Raw genomic sequence first — 25376 nt, 5'->3', positions numbered from 1 at the left:
CCCCCTTGCTGTTTAGGTCGTTGTTCTCTTCAGCCTTTCTTGCAGAAACAATAAAGGAGCAATAGAGGAGAACATAGAAAATCCCCCCGTCACCTATTGAGTTGTGCCTTTTAAAAAAGTAAATAAGGTGAAAGGGAGACTGGACTGCCACTTTAGGAGTAGTCCCTGTACCGGTTAGTCCGGTTAGTCCCCACCCAAATACGAGCGTACCTTGTATGCGCGGACATGGAAACCGTTTGGTGGAAACCAGAGGACAGAGGCTGCTTTAGTGTAACTCGGCACACTGCCTGGAGGGCTGAATAATTATTGGACTAGGCTACACGTGAAATCAGATCACTTTTTCTCCCAAATAGTTGAAGAAAAAAGTAGCTAGTGTAGTAGACTACTAAAGTCGGGAGGAAGTCGATCCAAATGTTTTGTTCATAAACGTTTTTGAACTTTTCCTATTGTTAAGAATGAACAACTACACTGCACAAAAGGTCCATTGATTATAGGACAAGGTAAGCATCAAAAGTTTTACCTAATTTAGGGTTAATTTATTTTCAACAGGGAGTAGGCTATTTTGTGTTTTTAACTGTATTTGAAGAACACTTTATGGATATATTTATCATATTGTGCCCATTTTCGGATGGACATTTCTGGAAACCATATTGTACAGTATAATAGTCTGGTTGCGGTATGTTTGAGTCCGTATGCTAGAGATCTTTAATTGATTATAATAGCCAACATTGAGCTGCATGTAATACTTTTTTGACAAATCGGAGCAATTTTTCTGTCGAATTTAATTTATAAAAATATTGAAGGTCTTGCTGGAATATATGCCACACCATCTTTTAATTGCTTGTTATTGGAACTTTTTTGTTCAAAGTTGGGCAAAGAAGCCAAAATATAACATTAAGACATTGCGGTTGTGAACATCTTCTCAGCTCATTCATCTATTGTTATGATGAAACCTGACAGTCTTTATCAATGGGAATGTGAAACCTATTGTTAAATTGGGGGCTGTGGTTGAAACAACAGTGGAACTGTTTTGGCTAACTCCCATTTTCCCACAACCATTTGCACCCGGACAGACCCCCTTGCCTTCCCCAGTGGTCTGGGTCATATCCACTAAGTCAGTGTTTCCTAATCTGGGGTACTAGGTTGGGAAACACCCGAGCCACGGTCTGTTCACCCCTCTATCATCCAGAAGGCGAGGTCAGTACAGGTGCATCAAAGCTGGGACCGAGAGACTGAAAAACTGCTTTTATCTCAAAGCCATCAGACTGTTAAATAGCCATCACTAACCGGCCTCCTCCCAGTAACCTGCCCTGAATTTAGTCACTGTCACTAGACTGTTACCACCCGGTTACTCTCAACCTGCACCTTAGAGGCTGCTGCCCTATGTACATAGACATGGAACACTGGTCACTTTAATAATGTTTACAAACTGTTTTACTCATTTCATATGTATATACTGTATTCTAGTCAAGGCCTATCCTATTTAACTATTGCTGTACATATACTATTCTATCCTATGTATTCTACAGATATACTACATATTCTATCCAAATACTGTCCATAATGTCTATACATTCCATCACATACAGTACCAGTCAAAATTTTGGACACCTACTCATTTAAGGGTTTTTCTTTATTTGTACTATTTTCTACATTGTAGAATAATAGTGAAGACATCAAAACTATGGAAAATACATATGGAATCATGCAGTAACCAAAAAAGTGTTAACCTCTACGGGATCGGTGTCCCGTATACGGGACGGTTGAGCTAACATGCGCTAATGTGATTAGCATGACTGTTGTAAGTAACAGCAAACTTTCCAGGACATCGACATGTCTTATATGGGCAGAAAGTTTAAATTCTTGTTAATCTAACTGCACTGTCCAATTTACAGTAGCTATTACAGTGAAAAAATACCATGCTATTGTTTGAGGAGAGTGCACAACAACAACAAAAACTTATCACGCCAACTGGTTTGATACATTTACCTCTGAAGGTAAGTAATGTACTTACATTCAGTAATCTTGCTCTGATTTGTCATCCCAAGGGTCCTAGAGATAAAATGTAGCATCGTTTTGTTTGATAAAATCCATTTTTATATTCAAATGTAGGAACTGGGTTCTACAGTTTGAACCCCTGCTGTCTCTGGCTCCACACCCACCACGCCCGGCCATCTAGATGTGTGAAAGTTAGTGTATAAGCTAATGATCCTTCGTGTATGACATTCCTGGGAGTGTGTAAACTTACATTTTGTATTACCATATCATTTTTGTATGTTCTCTATAGTTATGTACTTGAAAATGTATCAATTGACCATTTCGGTACATTTGGGCAGACTTGATACAAAATAGTCCAGTATTGCAATGCTTCACTGGATCAATCTGAAACTTTGCACACACACGTTGCGCCTTAACTGCAATATTATATTGTGGCCTTTCTCTTGCATTTCCAAGATGATGGAACAAAACAAAAAATAGAAAATGCATGTTTTTTTGTTTGTATTATCTTTTACCAGATCTAATGTGTTATATTCTCCTATATTAATTTCACATTTCCACAAACTTGAAAGTGTTTCCTTTCAAATGGTATCAAGAATATGCATATCCTTGCTTCAGGTCCTGAGCTACAGGCAGTTTTATTTTGGTATGTCATTTTAGGCAAAAATTGAAAAAAAAGGGTCAGATCCTTAAGAGGTTAAACAAATCAAAATATATTTTAGATTTTATATTCTTCAAAGTAGCCACCCTTTGCCTTGATGACAGCTTTGCACACTTTTGGCATTCTCTCAACCAGCTTCACCTGGAATGCTTTTCCAACAGTCTTGAAGGAGTTCCCACAATTGCTGAGCACTTGTTGGCTGCTTTTCCTTCACTCTGTGGTCCAACTTATCCCAAACCATCTCAATTGGGGTGAGGTCGGGTGATTTTGGAGGCCAGGTCATCTGATGCAGCATTCCATCAATCTCCTTCTTGGTCAAATAGCCCTTACACATCCTGGAGGTATGTTGGGTCATTGTCCTGTTGAAAAACAAATGATAGTCCCACTAAGTGCAAACCAGATGGGATGGCGTATCGCTGCAGAATGCTGTGGTAGCCATGCTGGTTAAGTGCGCCTTGAATTCTAAATAAATCACAGACAGTGTCACCAGCAATGCACCCCCACACCATCACAGCTCCTCCTCCATGCTTCACGGTGGGAACCACACATGCAGAGATCATCCGTTCACCTGCTCTGCGTCTCACAAGGTGAACTCTGCGTCTCACAAAGACACGGCGGTTGGAATCAAAAATCTCAAATTTGGACTTATCAGACCAAAGGACAGATTTCCACCGGTCTAATGTCCATTGCTCATGTTTCTTGGCCCAAGCAAGTCTCTTCTTATTATTGGTATCCTTTAGTGGTGGTTTCTTTGCAACAATTTGACCATGAAGGCCTGATTCACACAGTCTCCTCTGAACAGTTGATGTTGAGATGTGTCTGTTACTTGAACTCTGTGAAGCATTTATTTGGGCTGCATTCTGAGGCTGGTAACTCTAATGAACTTATCCTCTGCAGCAGAGGTAACTCTGGGTCTTCCTTTCCTGTGGCGGTCCTCATGAGAGCCAGTTTCATCATAGCGCTTGATGGTTTTTGCGACTGCACTTGAAGAAACTTTAAAAGTTCTTGAAATGTTCCGGATTGACTGACCTTCATTTCTTAAAGTAATGATGGACTGTCGTTTCTCTTTGCTTATTTGAGCTGTTCTTGCCATAATATGGACTTGGTCTTTTACCAAATAGGACTATCTTCTGTATACCACCCCTACCTTGTCACAACACAACTGATTGGCTCAAACGCATTAAGAAGGAAAGAAATTCCACAAATTAACTTTTAACAAGGCACAACTGTTAATTGAAATGCATTCCAGGTGACTACCTCATGAAGCTGGTTGAGAGAAAGCCAAGAGTGTGCAAAGCTGTCATCATGGCAAAGGGTGGCTACTTTGAAGAATCTCTAAAATGAAATCTATTTTGATTTGTTTAACACTTTTTTGGTTACTACATGATTCCATTTGTGTTATTTCATAGTTTTGATGTCTTCAATATTATCATACAATCTAGAAACAAAATTTGATTTGATTTGATTTAGGACCCCTGGGGGTAAATGGCCTATCCACAGGGGGTACTTGAGAAGACTCATTAGACCATAGGTTAACTGGTAAAATGCACATGAGGGGGTACTTCAGGGATACTCTTGACAGAGCAAAATGTACTTGGTGGTACAGTAACTGAAAAAGGTTGGGAACCACTGCACTAAATCCATGAGGACGAGTGGAGGCTGGTGAAGGGAGGACGGCTCATAGTAATGGCGGGAATGGAATGAATGGAACGGTATGAATGATGTGTTTGATACAGTTCCATTGCATTAATGAGACAGTTCTCTGATTTAAAGTGACACCAGCCTCAAATGGTGTGAGCACAATAGTATTAGCCTGTTTTCGGACTCATTCTTCATTTGAACTCTAGAGAATGGTCTCAAACGCCTGGTGGATGACTCATTCATTTGTCACCCCTATGTTTAGAGAGTTTATCAACGAAAGCCTCTCTTCGTCCTGTTGTCTTTTTACCCTCCACAGTAGAAGTCCATTGGAGTGGAGAAGCCTGATAATCCTGTGTTGAGGTGGCCTGGAGGCACTCCTCTGTTTTCCCTGACTGGGCCCCAGTCTCTCTGTTTGTGTTGCTCCTCTCAGAGGAAGAGTCTGGCTTTGCTTAGTTTACATTTCAACCCAATGTGCTGTCAAGGACATGCTACAATTTGTTTGTGGTTTATACCAAGGATGTACAGGTAACTGCCAAAATAAAGGAAACACTTGAGTAAATGAGGGATACAAAGTATATTGAAAGCAGGTGCTTCCACACAAGTGTGGTTCCTGAGTTAATTAAGCAATTAACATCCCATCATGCTTAGGATCATGTATAAAAAGCATAGGGGGTTTAAAGTGTGTGTGTGTGTGTGTGTATATCTCAGTCAACAGATCTCAACCCAATTGAACGATTATGGGAGATTCTGGAGCAGCGCCTGAGACAGCGTTTTCCACCACCATCAACAAAACACCAAATGATGGAATTTCTGGTAGAATATACAGTTATACAGTTACCTGTATAACACACTGTTAAAGGACATGCCTAGACAAGGTGACTACATTCCGGAGAATCCAGAATGATGATATAGCATTGCTGTCCTGTGTGTGTATGTGTGTGTGTGTGTGTGTGTGTTAGGGGTGCACGGGTCAGCTGTTTGTTTACCCGCACCCCTCCGCAATTGCTAATAACCCATCTGCATCGTTTTTTGCCTAAATTAGATAAAATCAAAACACATTTTATTTGTCACATGCGCCAAATACAACAGGTGTTCACCTTACCGTGAAATGCGTACTTACAAGCCCTTAACCATCAATGCAGTTTTAAGAAAATAGAGTTAAGATATGTTTCTGCTTATAATTTCCGACATTTTGGTAGGCTATTTGTTAGTCAACTTGTCTATAATTAGATACATGTAGCTTCTCTTCTGTCATGCCCCAGAAGACTAAATAAACCCCAGCTCACCAGAATAATGTCATAAATGATTGAATGAATGCTTCAATCTAGTTGACATCGGTAGTTTTTTCTGTCGTCTGTGCTTCTTTCGCGGAGCAAAGACGTTTAGGAACACGGGAGAAAATGCAATAACAAAAAAAACGTGAAAGATTTTCTGTGCAAAATGTCCCAAAGAGTTTGATCGGTTGTAAGGAAATACGGTTGTAAGGTAATAGAAAGCTGTGAAAACGACCCAACATGTTTCTGATAAGATTTCAGTTCAGCTTGGATGGATATTTTGTGTTTGAAATACTATCAGCTTTTATGATGCTGATAAAGATAGCACCTCAACAGAGGGTCCCTAACTGCACATTCGCATTCTCTCAAGCAGTGGCGGCTGGCCGATAGAGGGCGCTAGGGCGCCGCCCCCTTAAATAAAATTATTTAAAAAAAAAAAAAAAAAAAAATAATAAAAATAATAATAATAATAATAAAAACATCAGTATGTCAATATTTGTGTGTTTGAAATATGGAATGCACACAGTAATATGTGTAAGATATGATAGAAAATCATATTCGCAACCTTTCCTCTGCCTGTCAAACGCCTCGTCAGCTCTGGGCGATACAGAAAGTGCCCCGAGGAGGCGGGTCTACGTAGCAGTTAAGCCAATTGCTAATTTAAGATATGAATGTATGACATAAAATGTAGCCAATCAGCGATCTTAAATCGAATCCAAGGAGGGCGATTATTTTATCGCCCCAAGCTCGCCCCTGATAAAATAAGGACCGGGCTCCAGTGGCGCCATTTTTACTAGACGACAATGGCGAGCGCAAACGTTACTCCTCTAAGACCCAACCCTAACTCGGTGAAATCTCTCCTCCAAGATCCGTTTGAGAGGAGAACTTTGTCAGAGAAAGTTCGGGTGAAAGAGCTGGGCCCAGATCAACCTGACCTCTCAATCAGACAGCAGGCTAGCGAGAAAGGGAAGCAGTATATGCGCGGCTTCTCCCGTAGCTGGTACACCAGGAAGGCTTGGCTAGCTGGGTGCACTGATGCTAATGCTTTATTTTGCTTTCCGTGCTTGCTTTTTAAAACGACGGGGTCAGATTCAGCATGGACAGGTACCGGAGTGAGGGATATGAAGCACCTGTCAGAGAAGGTAAAGAAACATGAGAACACCAGGGCACACATGGACAACTCTGTAAAGCTAGCTGTATTAGGAAGGGTGAACATTGCTACGCAGCTGGATGACGGCCACAGGATTGCGGTGAGGAAACACAATGAGGAGGTGGATAAAAACAGGCACATTCTATCCAAAATTATCGATTGTGTGAAGTTCTGTGGGGCTTTTGAGTTGGCCTTGCGTGGGCACGAGGAGACTGACTCCTCGGACAACCCCGGCATTTTCCGGGGCTTAGTGGATTTTGTTGCCTCCCTCGACAGTGTGCTGGAGGAGCACCTGAAGACAGCTACCGTTTTTAAGGGCACGTCAAAGACGATACAGAACGAGCTGTTGGACTGTATGCTGTCAGTGCTTAAGGATTACATCCTGGAGGAAGTAAAGAGTGCTGATTTTATCGCCATTCAAGCTGACGAGACGACTGACGTTTCCACCCACTGCCAGTTGGTGCTTGTGATACGCTACATCGATGCTAAAAGTAACGTCCAAGAGCGTTTTTTCGAGTTCATTTTGATCGAGAACGCAACCACCGACACCATCGCTACAGCGCTGCTGGAGAGGCTCAGCACCATACTCTCACATGGACAAAAGGCCAAACTTATTGCCCAGGCTTACGACGGAGCAAGTGTGATGAGGGGAGCCACCGGCGGAGTGCAGCGTAAAATAGTGGATGTGTACGAAAATGCGCACTACGTCCACTGCTATGCACATCAGCTGAACCTCATAATGCAGCAGGCTACTTCACGCATCCCCAGGATCGGCACTTTCTTTTCCGACCTTGCAGGATTTTCTGCTTTCTTCTCCAGGTCTCCCAAGCGAACCACCGTGCTTGACGAAGTGGTTGCGCATAGACTCCCCAGAGCCTCTACAACACGGTGGAACTTCCACAGTCGCGCTGTAAACACTGTGTACGAGTACAGGGATGACCTCCTAACGTGTTTCCAGACCATCAGAGACTCTGGGAACTTTGATGCCCCGACTGTCAGAGAGGCGGGGGGCTTTGTGAGGATGCTCGAAGACGAGGCTTTCTGTTTTTTCCTGGCGCTGTTCCACAAGATCATGCCAAATGTGGACATGCTTTTCAGCCAGCTGCAGAAGAGGAACATCGACCCTGTCTTCATTAAAGCACTTGTCCAGAGGTTCACAGACAGCAGGCTAACAATCAGGTAAATAACTATATTTACTATTGGCTGATAAAGATGTTGTTAGAAAGATGTATATTTGTTTTAGTATTTTAAAAGGAAAGAGAAGACACAATCAGACGTTGATAATAATGCAGGAAAGTACTACACAGTTTGTAATAATTATTCAGGTGTCCACCAGGTCAATTTCTAGAAGAGGCCTAGTTGTTATTGAAGATTAACTTTATTGCTAAGTGCACAGCAGAACAAAATGATGTTGCATCCCTCTCACAAATGTAATAGAAAAAGGCTTTAAAACGTAATAACATCAGTTAATTATGTACATCACAGGTTAAAAGCAGTTACTAGACATAGTTTGTGTGTATATACACACTATCTGTCTGTCTGTCTGTCTGTCTGTCTATATATATATATAAAAGTCACTGGTTGTGTGTTGAGGGGGAATTACAGTGAGTTAAGAAGTCTGATTGCAAGTTATCAAATTAAACTTTATTTTTTGGACCCAGGGCCTCAATTCCCTCTTTGTGTGGGGACAGCGCATCTGACGAGCAGCAACAGCCCATCAAGCGACGGAGGATGCTGGGACCAGGAGAACAACAGAGGTTGGCTATAGAGGTAAGTTGTGATGTAATTGTCAGTGTTTCCCCCTAGAACTTTTTTCAGGCCTGGTAGTATGTAGCCAAAACCCTGAACAATCAGCACCTTGGTAATCATATACTTGAGTTGGACATAGGCATGTGTCAGTCAGGATCACTTGCATCAAAATAGCTTAATTGCCAAAGAGAGGTTCTCCTTCACCCAGCACCTCATCAGCGCAACACTATTGCACGGAGAGTTGTTCCCACAACACAGTGTGAAGTTCCCCGATACAGCGCTTGAAACAACCGTGGAGGCGTACCCCATGTTGAACAAGGCCAAGCTCAAAACCGAACTGTCCCTCATCTATGAGAACAGTGAGTTCAAGGCTTGTAGTGGTGCAGTGCCCCTGTACCAGTTCTTCATGGAGAACAACCTTCAGAGCACTTTCACAGAGACTGCCAGCCTCCTCAAGATCCTCATCACCACACCCATGACAACTGCTGAGTCAGAATGGTGCTTCTCTACACTGAAAAGGATCAAGACCTTCCTGAGAAACAGCATGACACAGGATCGCCTGAACGCTCTGGCCATGCTCTCCATGGAGAAGAAACTTGTCAGGGACATTCCTGACTTTAATCAAAGGGTCATTGAGAGGTTTGCCACTCAGAAGGACAGACGGGCAAAATTCCTGTACAAATAAGATGACAGACACACACACACAGAGCAGCTCTGGCCGCATGTTTCTTTGTATATAGTTGACCTTAGCATAAAAAATCCAGTTATATATGGTACTCTAGAAAGTCTTAATAGTGTCTTTGCTAATATTACTGTATATATGTTGTTTTGTATCAATTAATTGTTGCAGTTCTGGAGCACATTAACAATTAGTCACATTTAGTATGATCATAAAATACTGTATGCTATTCTTCCAGTCAAAGGTTTGAGTTCATCCACTTGATATCCATTTCTATATTATACATCCTTTTATACAGTGTAAGATTTCCTATAAACTTTATAATAATTTCATGTTATTGTCCACTTTCCACTCTGTTCTGACAGCATGCCTGTTGCGTTGCCTGTTTACTACCAATGGTGAAAAGTTCACTTTAAATGCAAATGAAAGGCTTGGGTTTGTGTAATATGTTTTTGTGTAAGAATGCCTCAACTTTTTAATATTGGCATTAAATAATTACTGAATGTTTCACTGAGCACTGCTGTCCTGCAGTTTGTGTTAAAATATATCGCGATGGTTACAGGAAAAAAAAAGTATGGCACAGCCCCACCGAGAATATTTTTCACCAGCCGCCACTGCTCTCAAGATGCTGAAATAAATAAATCATATTTATCCACTCCTGTTCCCAAGTCAAAATGTACATTTGGTGTATCAATTTACTACAAGAAATGCTTAATTAGGCAGGAGTTAATATTAAGACTATGTGAGAGGTTATAGACCTACAGTCAGTGTCCAGATTTTAGTTTCCATTTAAACTATCTGAACAGAAGGCTACAGTTCCCTTAACGTGTCATGGGATTATTTGAAGTCCACGTCTTGTGACTGTCACACATAACATAGGCACTGCTATCATCCTCTTTTACCACTTTACCAACTCTTTCCCAAACATTACTTTTCTGACCCTCCCTTCTCTTTATTTTCAACTCTCCATTTTTCTCTTATTGAATTAGACTCTGACATTGTCATTTTTGCCTCAGTGGATCAACATTAACTTTTTCTGCCCGTTCCCAAAAGCTTTTAGAGATTAGCGCGTAGGCTATTTGCCGGTGTAAAGTTAGGCCCTAAAGTTTAGGCTTACACACTAATGCCAGATAGCCTAAAAATAATGAAAGAAAAACCTCAATGTAGCCTATAGGCCTAGACAATGTTCCTTCACATTTTTTGGGGCGCTGAGCAAATTTCAGGTCTGCTGAGCGCAAACTTGAACATTGTGAAAATTCTGTGCAAATTCCAGTGCACGTTTACTGTGAACACTGAGGCTGTACCCGCTTGAAGTTAGAGTTTTAACAGTGGCCATCTATGTTACTGTGGCTATTTGATCATAATGTAGGCCTACCAGAGTGGCCTACCATAAAAAACAATGGAGAAAATGCATCCCATAACATTTTAACATAGAAATAGCTGTTCTATCATTCAGCCTACAGTAGCAGCTAATGTGTGGTGTTCAATGTAGGCCTACATTCAATGAGACTTTTGAAATCATGGTTTTAAACGTTTTGAAATATCACAGTATCAACTTTGATGTAAATTTATTTTATGCCTGCTACGTTACTGCAGACACCGTCATATGAGCCACCCACACTCGAGGGAACATTGGGCCTAGATATAAATTGCACTAGATTAAATTATATGTATTTTTTTCTTTATTAATTATTCAACCCTACCGCCACCCACCCGCCCTTCATCCACACAATATTTAATGGCCCTAAACCGGTCTGCGGGTTATGAGTCAACCCGAACATCACAAGTGTGTGTGTGTGTGTGTATTTGTGCGGGCATGCCTGCGCACGTACATGTGTCTGTGAAAAGAAAAGGTGATGTGGCATAGTAAAGGCCTGATACAGAAGACAGACCCGCAGCTGTATGGTTGATTTTGGCTGGAGACCTTAACTTGGGTTTCCAATGATTCCCCCACAGGATAAATCTGGTTTTGTCCACAGCAATATTTGGTAACCAGAACACCAACCACAAGACACATTTCACTCATAGTGGCAAATAGAGCAGTCTATGGAGTGACTGTGGACCAGAACCTCACCTCGCTGTGACACCCTTCTCTTTCATCAGTTTGCCCTGTCATGCTCTCCTGCCAGTCAACCCGTCTGTATTAATGCCAGTTGCCCTCTCTGCTAGTTTTTGGTCTAACACAGATTTTGTTTTTAGCGTCACTTCGAGTTTCCCCTGAAGAAGAATACAGCACCGCGGTGTGACATAAGGGATGAATGAGGTACAGAGAGGTTAAGTGTCCATCTGAATAGATCCCAGGACCCCAAGAGAACACACCTGGGTATTCCCTTAATTGAAGAGTCAAAGGTCTTCACCAGCTTTCTGTTTCTGTCATCTTATCATCCTGAGTAGAAAATGCACTCTTTGGGGTGTAGCCATTCAGACTCTGTCAGGTGGTGATTGTTTGTTTCCCTGCTTGGAAAATAATCTGGGCCGTGTTCATTAAAACATTTCAACGTTTTAAAATGTTTTGCAATGGAAAACGAAAATGAGTGTTTCTTATTGGACCAGTCCAGGTAGTCCCTCCCTGTTTCAGTCAGTTTTCTTTCTTTCCGTTGGTGCCTAATGAACACAACAGTTTTTTATTAACATCTGCAACAAAGAGGAAGAGTAATGTTATGTAACATTACTGGAATGGAGTAATGGGTTACTTGCATAAGGTACTTCAAAACAGTTGTTTATGTATAAGCCTATAATGATTTAAAATATAATGATTTCAAAACAAAGGTTCTTGCATTACAATGTGATGTAGAGTTTTGCCAAAGATATTGATGATGGCAGAAGAATGTCATTGTTTTATATTTTCATATTTCGTAATAGGAAATTAAGTGGTGCCTTGGTCTTTGGAGAAAATACTCTGTCATGACAATAGTGTCTTTGAAGTAGTCCTCTGTCATGTTCTCTGTCTGGTCAGTAAGCTGTTCTGTCTTGTCAGTAATCTCTTCTCTGTCTGGTCAGTAAACTCTTCTCTTTCTGGTCAGTAAGCTGGTAGGAAATTCAGAATCATCCCACTCTGTTCTCCAACCCCAAATTGAAAATTCCGGCACCACTTCCTTCACACGAGCTTTGGGCCAGGAAGTGTCTGGCAATACAGTGCTCAGTATTTACAGATTATGTTCCCAGGCTGCCAGCAGCTGCAAATGGCTGACTGGTGGACATCCTGTGCCATCAATGTTGCCCACAAGATGAGCAGGATGCCAGAGCTCTATCCACACACACCTGGGCTACAGTGAACTTTGACCAGGGCCCTTGGGGTAGAATCCCTGTTGTGCACTATATAGGGAATAGTGTGCCACTTCGGACATAGCCCTGGTTACTTCAGGATTAGGGCTACATACAGGAGAGTCACTTTTAGACATATATTTTCTCAGTCTCTTATACCAGCTGTGGTCAAAGGCTTATTTTATTAAAGTGACTGTTTTTAGTGTAATTAGTGATAGTTGTTCAGGGTTGTGTTCATGAAGCACCAGATGGAAGAACATTTACTGAAACAGGGAGGGACTAACTGGACCTTCTTGTTAGTTTTCTATGGCAAAAAAAAATCTGCTTGCGTGCCTTAATGTTCACGACCCAGGTCATTCACAGTTGAGTGAGACCAAATGCAAGGGATATGTTTGGACCACTGTTTCTCTCCCATGTCTTTGACCTATAGCCTGGGTGGAGTTATAACCTGCGTGTTTTACTGTGATGTGTTTTAGGGCCGCTCCACTGCCACTCTACTGAGAAGGTATCACGTCGCCATGACGGAGAAGGACACGCCTCCCTCGGCTGCGACCAAGGCTGCCCCGTCCTTGGGCTCAGAGGAGGGAGGAGGAGGTGGAGTTGGAGAGGGACAGCCTGATGCCAATAGTACCTACTCTGATCTATCGGCTTTGGCCAACCTGTTTGAGAGTCAGGAGGGCTCCCAGTCAACTCCGGACCTACCCCAGGACCCGGCTCAGGATCTAGCCCTGCCAGGCCAGCTGCAGCCAGGGGACGGCCGACAGAACCTCCGCATGAAGTTCCACGGTGCCTTTAAGAAGGGCATCGCCAACCCCATGGACTTGCTGGAGTCTACCATGTATGAGTCACCCGTGGTGCCCGGCCCCAAGAAAGCCCCCATGGACTCACTCTTTGACTATGGTACCTACAGTCCCACCAACAACAAGAAGCCACGCAGGAAGAAGCTCCTACGAGGGTGAGGAGGTACCTCTGTTTCTGTTTGAAAATGCAACTTATTTGTTATGGTGGCCACAGGGGTTCATGAGCACATGCAGAGGCATAGATTGTTAAACAACATGTAGAGTTAGGAGGAGCATAGTAGATCACTTCCAGGGTGCAGATGTGACCTACTGGGTTCGAACCTTGGTCTCCTGCACACCACAAAACTGTGTTAGCCCCCTGAGCTTAAAGCCTATATATCGGCTCGGGGAGCGAACGCAAGTCTTCAGGTGTCAGGCAAGGTTGTTCGTCATACAAATGTAATTTACCTAACTATACACTGAGTGTACAAAACATTAATATTGAGTTGCACCCAACTCTTTTGCCCTCAGAACAGCCTCAATTCGTCAGGGCATGGATTCTACAAGGTGTCGAAAGCGTTCCACAGGGATGCTGGCCCATGTTGACTCCAATGCTTCCCACAATTGTGTCAAGTTGGCTGGATGTTCTTTGGGTGGTGGAACATTCTTGATACATACGGGAAACTGTTGAGCATGAAAAACTCAACAGTGTTGCAGTTCTTGACACAAAGCAGTGCGCCTGTCTTGCCCATTCGCCCTCTGAATGGCACACATACACAATCCATGTCTCAATTGTCTCAAGGCTTAAAAATCCTTTTTTAACTTGTCTCCTCCCCTTCATCTACACTGATAGAAGGTGACATCAATAAGAGATCATAGCTTTCACCTGGATTCACCTGGTCAGTCTATGTCATGGAAAGAGCAGATGTTTCTAACGTCTTGTAGATAAACACCTAAAGTATGTGTTATATGTGAGTAAACAGGATGTATGTGTTATATGTGAGTATACAGTATGTATGTCTATGGTCCTACACAGTAAGACTGAGATGTCCTGCGATGAAGGTGTGGACCCTCCGGGCTCAGATCCACCCAAGGTGATGAAAGTGTTTAACCGCACGCTGCTTTTCGATGGCGTGTCACGGGCCGACCCGGAGGCCCTCTCAGGCCTGCTGGAGTACCTGCAGGGTCACGACAAGAGGCTCACCGACGAGGAATTCAAAGGTGAGATGATCCCAGTGGTGGTGTGGTGGGTGGAGCACTCTGGTGCCAAGTATCTCCTGTCTCAAATGAGCCTATGTCAGCTTTCACAGCCAAAGGCAGAAAGGTCGGAGGAAAAGAGAGAGTAAACAGACCTCCTCTCTTTCTGCCCCTAGGGGTTCAACTCTCTGTCCTCTGACTCGGTTATCTATCTCTGACCTATCAGTATCCCCCCTCCTCTCTTCCCTGTTGTTCTTGGTTCCAAACAGTAGGGAGAATGAAGCTACTGTGATGTCAGAGCTTTTGTCCTGCCAGAGGCGTGTCCAAGGACAGCTTCCTGTCGGCTGTGTGTTTGTGTGTGGATGAGGTGAGAAATCACAGCAAACTGTCTCCTCGGTGAAGAAAAGGACTAAAGTGGGCTTGACAGACTAGCTAAAAAACTCACAGACCTAAAGTCAACAATAGAAGCAGACAACTTACAGTACTTCGTTTGGTTTGGCTGTTCCTCATGATTTTGAGACGTTTCCATTTTCATTGAAATGTCACGCTTGCTTCCCTTCCCTTTCCTTTGTTATCTTATCGCTAACGATTTATCACCGTTCTTTACTTCCTCTATTTTTGTGTATTCTGTGTCCCTAACCTCTTCCCCTTCTCTCAACTGGGAACCAGAGCCATGTATTTAGAGAGTTGGGGCAATGCGGTTTCTGCATTATGACACATTTACATGACACTTCAACATTCTATGGCAGCCATGTTAGCTCCCCAATAACATTACATGGGGAATATTTAAACAGTGCTATGTTACTGAATGTCTAGACTTAGAACAATATAAACAAATTCTAAAAGTTGGCCTAACTCTCTAAATATATGTATCTGCTGTGTTTCTCTCTATGTACAGTTCTGTGCATCATAAAGTTCACCTGTACTGCCGCACAGTGAAAAAACATTTCCTTCAAAGTGGATGTTACTGCTCAGTCAGGGGCATATTTCAGAAATTGTTTAGTAGCTGATTGCTTATGAACTTGGCGCTTGGTGTCACCCTGGCTGCAAGAGAGTTTTTCACATTAACAATGCACTTTGCTGAAGCAAAGTATTTCGAAAAATGTATGCCCAGAACTGTACATGTCCACTCTGAGTATCCCTCCACCCATCCTTTTTTTGGTTGTATTTTCTTCCAGAACCTTCTACAGGTAAGACGTGCCTGCCCAAAGCCCTCCTGAACCTGTACAATGGTCAGAATGACACCATCCCTCTGCTGATGAACATCGCAGAGCAGACAGTCAACCTCCATGAGTTCATCAACACGCCCTTCAGAGATGTCTACTACAGAGGTGAGCTATCTACTGGTGATGGGAAGTTTGTGAACTGCACATCACCAGTCTCTACTCATGTTAGCGCTTCACTAAAACAGGGTCCTGTTCATTAGGCACCAAACGAACTGAAACAGGGAGGGACTACTATCTGGACTTGGCCAATAACAGATGCTCACTTTCGGTCTCCATTGCAAAATGTGTTTTTTTTACGTTTTCTGTTGCGTGCACTAATGAACATGACCCAGTACTGTAGGATCATTTGACTAGGATTGAAGTAGATCCTATCCTTCTAATTGGATATTATCACAGGTACTGTATCTCCATCATATAATTAAATAATGTATCTATATGATCTCCATGTACCTGAACTGTACGGCCTACTATGCCCACATAGCCAGTATTACCTCCATACAAGCAGGCTTAATAGAGACGCCTTACCTACGCTGAGTCCTCCACTGCGCTGCTCCTCCTGCACAAAGAGCCCACACATCCTGGGCTCTGGCCCAACACAGGGCTTCTCTATGGGGCTTCTATTTACAGAGGAAGGGTGGATAATATGGCTGTTACACCTCAAAGATGTGCCCTTACAGCTTTGGCATTTGTTGGAAACAGTAGTGCAGGACACCTGTTTCTTCTATTCACTGTCTTAGGTCTAAGCCCGTTAGCCCTCCTGTGTAAAATACTGTCACCCTATTCTCCCCAATCAAGATGCACAGACCACCTGTCCTGTCCTGAAGCACCTCAGTATGTTGGTGTTGTTAAGATTTTCTGTTAAAATGGGATTTGGCCAGGATGTCTCACATTGCGTGAGTCTGAAATGCCCCATAGTGGTCTGGTCAAAAGTAGTGCACTATATAGGGAATAGGATGCCATTTTAGACACAGCCATAGTCCACCTCCACACAGTACTGAAGTAGTAGACAGATGGCCATGGCAACCATATGTCTCCTTACTGTTGGCACAGGGGCCCTTTAATGAATACACAAGCCAGAAGGAATGTGTTTATGGCTGTATGCCTGTGTGCTCTGACTATTTACAGCTCGGTCACTGCAGAAGAACTCGGGTCTCCTTTGTTAACCTAAGAGAAAAACATACACATTTATTTATATGATACTGGGAGTTAGTGAATGTGGTATCACCTTGGCTACAACAATAACTTTGTCCTCTGAAGCGTGGATAGGAAAGGTAAGCGGTTGAACATCTCCATTCCAGGCTTGGAATGGAGATGTTGTTTGTGTCTTTGTCAGACACCGCTAGTCAGTGCACCTTTCCTCATTGCTCAAGGTGGGACTCAGTAGACAGTGAGAGACCAAATTATCTAATTATCCCAATTCGACCACTTGTCCCCTTTACCCTATGTGTTGACCAGTACCGGTGCATGAGTAAAATCACTGGGGAAGCCAAGCCCCCCTTCCCGAAAACGACATATTGCAACCTATGTGTTGTGATAATATCGTTGTTTGCTCTTTAACCTGTTAATTAATATGCCTTGCAACCGTGATATATAGGCCTAAAGGCCGAGACAATAAGAAGACACAACCACACCTTTGTTTTATCACAAAACCGTATATAGCAACCTCTGTCCAGTGAAGTTAACATTAGCCTTCTACATCTAGCTACATATTGAACTTCCATCCTCTCAGGCCAGGGGCACAACAATGTATGAATTAATGGTTGGATCAGAATCATCGTTATAATCATTGGCCAGTACAGAGAATTAAGTAAAACCACAAGTCCAAATCCCTATCTCCATCCATGGCTAATTTAGGAAAGGGCCAATTTTAGCTAGCTGGCTAGCTAGTCACCGAACGACATCAACACAACGGAGATGCAACAATTCAAGTTTTTCTGTCAATGACATATGCTCTCAATGGGATTTGATAGGAGTGATGCCAAATCCAAGCTGGCTTCCCGTGACACTTTTTTTTGGTGCACCAGGACCATTAACAGTTGAGCTCAACACTGATTGGCTATAAAAATAAATAAAAAAAATTGTCAAGGGAGGCCAGATGCTCGCTGGCTTCCCTTGCCTTCAGTGCTACGGGCGGCAACAATGTCATACTCGTTTGGACCAGACAGCATCAGATAGATGGCCTACATCTAGAGAGACAGAGGGGCGCTGTATCGCTCGCTCGGATGCGTTCTCCTGTGAGATACATTCAGCCTCTTGTGAATTAAAGGAAAATTATGAAACACAGAGAGACGAAAGATACATTATAATTTTTTAATTTTTTTATTTTATTGGTCAATTTTTTTGGGGAAGCTTCCATTGGCATCCATGAATACATGCCACTGGTGTTGACTGACTAATGTGTGTGTCGCCAGGCCAGACGGCGCTCCACATCGCCATCGAGAGGCGCTGTAAGCAGTATGTGGAGCTGCTTGTGGAGAAAGGGGCGGATGTCCACGCTCAGGCCCGGGGACGCTTCTTCCAACCCAGGGACGAGGGGGGCTACTTCTACTTTGGTAAGACACCACAACGGTAGAATCAGATCTGATCCATTCTACTGTCTACAGAAACTCTTTGTGTAAGATTCAGATTCAAGAGGTAATATTTTATTGGCATACCAAGAACCAAAGTTATCAGTCAGCAGGAGCTTAATCAAATAAAATCAAGCTTTATTTATATAGCACATTTCAGTCATGGAATGGAACACAATGTCCTTCACAATTAAAAAATAAATAAAAACAATGAAAATAAAAACTTAAATATTTACTACACAGCAAACATTAGAGGATAAAAACGATTGAATAACAATAAAAACTGAACGACTAAAAAGCACCCTAAGGAATAGCAAAGCTAAAAATATGTGTTTTAAGATCTATTTTAAATATGCTTAAAGTAACAGTACACTGCAGGAGTATGGTTTAATCACATAATGAGAATTCTTAGGTATCCATATGGTGCTATGTATAGTAACATTCATGCCCTCCTAGTCTATTATTGAACTTTGGCAGTATTTCGATACTAGTAAAGTTATATTCTATTTCTCATGGTTTTCAATGATATGTCTGATGTTTTACATGACAGGGGGCCATTGGTTCCCCACACTGTGAGGTCATGTCAGTGTGTCTTTAAGTAGTGCACTTGAAAAGTAATTTTCTAGCTATCTCAGTGTGCCTTTATTGTACATGCCCAAAGGTTTGTGCTATAAAGACTGGATCGCTGCACAGTAGGATAACTTGGAGTAAATACTTACTGGACCACAGCTAAGGTAGTGCTTAGTTTCTCTTGGAAAATGCTTTCAGTTGCCATGGTAAAATTAACTGACATTTTACTTTTTACGTGGCCGTTTTGGGCTGGGCAAACACAGTCAGAATAGTTCGATAGGCCAATGGTAAACTTCTATAATCACCCAAAACTAGTCTGAAGTCATATCATCAAAAATATCATTATTAGTAGTCATCTCCAAAAAAGAAAAGAAAACATGTCACAAGTTCAACAAGTATTTCTGAGCAGTTTGGTGAAAGGTGTCTGTGTCTTGCTGCTGAAGAAAAGCAAACATACCCACTCCACTTCAGATGGGTGGGCTGCCCATGCTTTGCTGACTTCACCGAGGTTCCTGGTCAAGAGTACATTGACAGAAAGCCTCCAAATAAAACATGTCACTCCATACTGCCCTCTGCTGATTGGACAGTATCCCTGAAACTCTCAACCCTGAACTCAACATTCGACTATTTCCAGAGTAGACTACATCCCATTCACCTCAACTAGACCTTCCAGCCTCAAGTTCAACAAACAAATACCCTTTTCACACTATCCTGTCGAACCGAACTGCACTGTGCGAACTGCACTGTGCTGGCTCGGATACGTTACCTTGACATAGTCCTTTCAAGCACTGTCGGCAACTATGGTCGATGCATAACCAGGCCAGTGCAGTACCCTACAGCTCTGCTTGGCTCAGGAATGTGAAAGGGTTATAAAGGAGATGGAGGGAGAGGCATAGATAGAGATACAGGTAGAAAGAGATAATATTTTAGTACGCAAATATATCCCCAAAATATTCTCTACTGTCATTGTTAATGTATTAATGCATTAAATTCCATGCTCATCACCCGAGGGATGATATCCAGTGTGACTGTCATTCCCAAATCATTCCCAAATCCCGCACCGGAGCTTTGTGCTGAGGTGAACAGGAAACCTGGCAGAGAGGCGACAGCTAATGTGATTTAGCGCTAGCTAACACTCCACGAGCACCCGTGCAAATCCATGAAGAGGAGCGTTTCCCATGAGAGGTGACAGGGTAGTCTGTCACCCATGGCAACGGCTCGTTTTCAGCAGCTGCTTTTGGCCCACTAGTTTCAAGACATGGGCCCCTCCCTCAGACAAGTAGTGTTTAATTGTGCTCTTTTCGGTGTAAGAATTTAAGTCCAATCTTTGATCCACGTTTAGAGAGCCTTACAAAGACATGCTTAAAGTGTTTTGCTGTTCCACAAGAACTTGCATCAATTCCTAGAGTGGAAAGAGACTGCCTGACTGCCAGGTCGGCGGGGTTGCACATTTGGGACTTTTCTATTGGTTCCATCGTAAAAGGGGATCCTTTTGATGTATGTGCTTGTTGCTGTGTGTCTCTGACGGTATCTCTTTGGCCAGGCGAGCTGCCTCTGTCGCTGGCAGCGTGCACCAACCAGCCAAACATGGTGCACTACCTGACCGAGAATGCCCACAAGAAGGCCGACCTTCGACGGCAGGACTCACGCGGCAACACAGTGCTGCACGCCCTTGTGCACATCGCCGACAACACTCGGGACAACACCCGCTTCCTCACCAAGATGTACGACGTGCTGCTGACCAAGTGTGCCAAGCTCTACCCAGAAGGCAGTCTGGAGGACGTGCTCAACAATGATGGCATGTCGCCCCTCATGATGGCGGCCAAGCTGGGAAAAATTGGGGTGAGATTGAGAACGAACACATATATCACGTGTATGTGGAACTATAATCTTAAAGGGATATTTTGAGGAACATTAGCAACGCCAATGGGAATGCTATTGCGTGGTGCTTCGAGGGGTTAGGTATTGTATTATTGACAGAAAAATATAATCACATCCATTATAAAACAGACAAAAAAGGTCAACTTCGTTATTATGATTTTCTCCCAGGTTTTCCAGCACATCATTCGCAGGGAGATCAAGGACGAGGAAGCGCGTCACCTCTCGCGGAAGTTTAAGGACTGGGCATACGGCCCCGTGTACTCCTCCCTGTACGACCTCTCCTCCCTGGACACCTGTGGAGAGGAGGTGTCTGTGCTAGAGATCCTGGTCTACAACAGCCGCATTGAGGTGTGTGATAGCAGGCTGAGCTAAAGCCTGGGCTTTAAAGCTCTGGGAGCTAACTTAAGTCTTCAGTGCATGTTTTGTGCCTAAGCATATGAGATGGGGCGTGATAGACAGGGGCTACGTGTGTTTTTCTATTTCTACCTGTAATAGATGTTTTACTGAGATAGGCCTAGGAAAGATATAAGGTGATGTCTCATTCACACCATACTGGATGTCTTTCTGCACTGTCCACAGAATCGCCATGAGATGCTGGCTGTGGAGCCCATCAACGAGCTGCTGAGAGCCAAGTGGCAGAAGTTTGCTGCCGTCACCTTCTACATCAGTGTTGTGTCCTACCTGGTGACCATGATCATCTTCACCCTGGTGGCCTACTACCGCCCATCCCAGGGAACGGTACGTATGTTCCCAACAACTCACATACAAATACAAAAAATGTATGTACTTATACAAAGTCGCTTTGGATGAAAGTGTCAGCATTATTATTATATTACTATACGTATACTGTGAAAACAGTATGGGTGTCACCACCAGCAAAGCTTTAACTCTGTTTGTCCCTGCCCAGCCTCCGTACCCCTATACCACCTCCACAGACTACCTGCGTCTGGTAGGGGAGATTGTCACCCTGTGCTCTGGAGTCTTCTTCTTCCTCACCAACGTGAGTTTTTTCTTCTGGTTGAAGCATCCAATCAGAGTCAGACAGCTTTGAATGTTGACTCTACAATAAACAACTTATTTCAAAGGTGACTCGAAATGTGTACACAAACACACACTTTTGCTATAAATCTTAGATCTCCCCTGTAAATGTATCTTGTTTATTTTCTGACATTCATTGAAGCAATAATCTATAGCGCTAGCTCTCTCTCTCTCTCTCTCTCTCTCTCTCTCTCTCTCTCTCTCTCTCTCTCTCTCTCTCTCTCTCTCTCTCTCTCTGCTTTGTAGATTAAGGACCTCTTACTGAAGAAATGCCCTGCGGTGAACTCCATATTTGTCAATGGATCCTTTCAGCTGCTCTAGTAAGACTCCAGCTCCTCCCCCCCTCTGTAGCTCCCTCTGACTTGTACACAAGGCTTATTTCTCATCCTTTTTTAATTGAGTCGTCTAATTAATTCCACATTAAAGCCCCCCTTTCCCTGGTACGTTTTATAGTTGACATCTTCTTTAATTAAACCTACGATCCCAACAAAGAGCGGAGGATGTTGACCGCTGCTCCGAAGCATGTTTGTTTTCATCATTAGCACTGCATCTGCGAGGGCCTACATGGTGCCCGTTAAATGCCAAATGGCACTCCCATGTACGAGAAATATTATCTGTATCTATCACGTAGGTAGGAGAATGATTATTGCTGTTTCCTGGAATGTTCTTATTGGACATGTTCAGATAGTACCTCCCCATTTCGGTCCGTTTTCTTCCGTTTGGGGCAAATGAATATGGCCGAACTCTTATATATTTTTTAGCTTCATCTACTCTTTGCTGGTGATAGTGACTGCGGCCCTCTACCTGTCGGGTATGGAGGCCTATGTGGCTGTGATGGTGTTTGCGTTGGTCCTGGGCTGGATGAACACTCTCTACTTCACCAGAGGCCTGAAGCTCACCGGCACCTACAGCATCATGATACAGAAGGTATCAACTCTTTCACTCTTTCATCCATCACATTGAATATGAAATGAATATGGACTATTTGGACACTAGACAGCAGATCACAATTTATCCTTCTTCTTTGGCTCTCAGATTCTCTTCAAAGATCTGTTCCGGTTTCTACTGGTCTACCTGCTCTTCATGATTGGATACGCGTCAGGTACAGTGTCCTCTAATCAGCACTTCTTCTCAGCAGTCTGTTGACCAGTTGAAACAGAAGAGAACCTCCCTCTTCATCTCCTTATGTCTCCCATCTTCTCCCCAGCTCTTGTGTCCCTCCTGACGGTGTGCCCCGGGCCGGAAGAGGTGTGTCCGGAGAAAGGCGGCTGCCCCACCTACCCCCAGTGCCGGGACACAAACACCTTCAGCAAATTCCTGCTGGACCTGTTCAAACTGACCATCGGTATGGGCGATCTGGACATGGTCAGCAAGACTCAGTACCCGGCTGTCTTCCTCATCCTGCTGGTCACCTACATCATCCTCAGCTTTGTTCTACTGCTCAACATGTTGATCGCTCTGATGGGAGAGACGGTGAGCCAGGTGTCCAAGGAGAGCAAGAAGATCTGGAAGCTGCAGGTTAGTGAGGAGGACAGCTGATGGACAGGTTCCCTGGTGAACGCCTGGGTTGTATTCATTAGGGCACATTGTTGAAAATGTTTTGCAATAGAAAACAAAAAACTAGCATTTCATATTGGACAGAAAGTGCAGAAAATCTGTCTTATTTTTGGTGACTAATGAACACAACCCTGTTATCCTCTGTTGATGGCCTTATGCACAGTGCATCATCTAGGCAGAGCCACATTAAGTAGGCCTATGTTATGAAAAACACTACTACATGTCAGTTGCCGTTATGTTTTAATGACAGTGGGCTACGACCATCCTGGACATTGAGCGCTCCTTCCCTGTGTGTCTGCGGAAGTCCTTTCGGTCCGGGGAGATGGTGACAGTGGGGAAGAACTGGGACGGCACCCCCGACTGCCGCTGGTGCTTTAGGTACACATAGTCGTTTCTCTGGACTCTCACCCCTCTCTGCACTAGAGAAACGTGTCTGATTGGTCAGTCAGTCAGACAGCCCAGTGTCTTCTTTATAGGACGCCGTTTGTGATATGCTATATTTTGTGAAAAAGATTAATTCCACAAAATGCAAACATCTTCTGTGGTCACCCAGGGTGGACGAGGTCAACTGGTGCCATTGGAATCAGAACCTGGCCATAATCAACGAAGACCCGGGCAAGAACATAACAGAAACCCTCCCAAGCTCCAGTACAGTGCATCAAACCGTCCGTGGCCTGAGGAGAGGTGACACTCTAATACTTTGTTTTCTAATAAATGCTCAAGTGCACTAATGCACATACACAGTCTACAAAGACAAATATACAGTACAGTGTATAAGGGCAAGGTAAATCACATTTGCCAACCTTTGACCTTTGTTCCCCAACCTCCTGTAGATCGTTGGTCCACGATGGTGCCGCGGGTTATGGAGCAGAATAAAGGGCAGCAACCACGTGACCTAGTACTGGAAATGGAGCCACTGACCTCCAGACACTGACCCTGTGCAGAGGGCTAGAGCCCAGCACCCCAGGGAGGGCCAATGTTAAGAACCTGCAGATCGAAGGTCATCATACTCAGACTGACAAAAAAAGTGTTGGGCCACAAAGTTTGCCACTTTGCACAAAACTCTGTTGCCAAATATATAAATTTAAGTATTATAAGACAATCTAACGCTAGATTCCTATCTTTCAAAAAATGTGTATGTTCAAAGCCAACCATTAATTGCTGTGATGACCAGTCTCCTCTACCTGAGGATACTACTTGATGGTTTTAACCCAGGGGGAAGGTGCATCTTTACCTGGTCGCTGATTCGAATCCCCTAGCCGACTAGGTGAAAAATCTGTTGATGTGCCCTTGGGCGGACCAGATACATAAAGTGCTTTCATTTCTAAATGGTAAAACAGATGTATGAAAATACCCTAAAATAAAAGGTGACATTCTGTACTGTCACCTCATATAAAACATTTGATCTCAAATCCAAAATGCTGGAGTATAGAGCCAAATTAAAAGTTTTAGCCTCACTGTCCAAATAAATACATTGTGGAGTGTATGTAGATATGTTTTTTTTTAGAAGTTTGGTGCTCTACCAAAATGAAAATATACCTTAATTTAAGACCGGAATATTTGCTACTGATCCAATATCACCCAGGGAATGGTTTTGAAGATGGAGGCATTGCTATTGCAGTGAGGAATATGTTATGTAAATTTAAGATTGTAAATGAACACAGTTTTTCCATCGTGTTTTGTTGAGGCCTTTTTGGGACATTATTGGATGAATATCTTCCTATGTGTTTCAATGTTTTTATTTTATACAATTCTTTATACATTCCCACCAGAATGAAAAAGTATGAAAATGTATGTACTCACTTACTGTAAGTCGCTCTGGATAAGAGCGTCTGCTAAATGACTAAAATGTAAAATGTAAATGTAAATTTTGCAACAAAGTGCCTTTTTATGAATTATTCATATGACATACTATCACATTGTATGAGCTATATGATTTATTTCTGTTCTGAATCTGCAATCAACAGCAATCCTTATGTTGGCCAGCAGATGGAAACAGAAGTCTAAATTCCTAAATACGCTCAGTGGCCTCACTTCCCTATAGCACAAAGGTTGTATTCATTAGGGAACAAACAGAAGAAAACAAACTGAAACAATAAAGAACCACTGTTTTTCAGCTGCAAAATGTTTTGCTACGGTGTGCCC

At 43.1% G+C, this 25376-nt stretch overlaps 1 protein-coding gene across 1 annotated transcript; it reads left to right on the top strand.

Annotated features, from left to right (window-relative positions):
• The first annotated feature begins 215 nt into the window (after positions 1-215).
• Positions 216-25376, top strand: LOC311141526 (transient receptor potential cation channel subfamily V member 4-like). Its single transcript, XM_084176881.1, has 16 exons — positions 216-500; positions 12893-13371; positions 14232-14416; positions 15571-15723; positions 18030-18170; positions 20299-20597; positions 20805-20984; positions 21216-21374; positions 21544-21636; positions 21921-21994; positions 22436-22601; positions 22710-22776; positions 22882-23192; positions 23482-23609; positions 23785-23915; positions 24065-25376. The coding sequence occupies exons 2-16, from the start codon at positions 12935-12937 to the stop codon at positions 24163-24165; spliced, it is 2625 nt and encodes an 874-aa protein (XP_084033007.1). The 5' UTR covers positions 216-500; positions 12893-12934; the 3' UTR covers positions 24166-25376.

The sequence above is a fragment of the Coregonus lavaretus genome (assembly GCF_964263955.1).
Source record: "Coregonus lavaretus genome assembly, chromosome: 14".
In the NCBI taxonomy this organism is placed as follows: domain Eukaryota; kingdom Metazoa; phylum Chordata; class Actinopteri; order Salmoniformes; family Salmonidae; genus Coregonus; species Coregonus lavaretus.
Note: the sequence above shows the minus strand (reverse complement) of the source record. Positions and strands in the feature narration are given on the sequence as shown.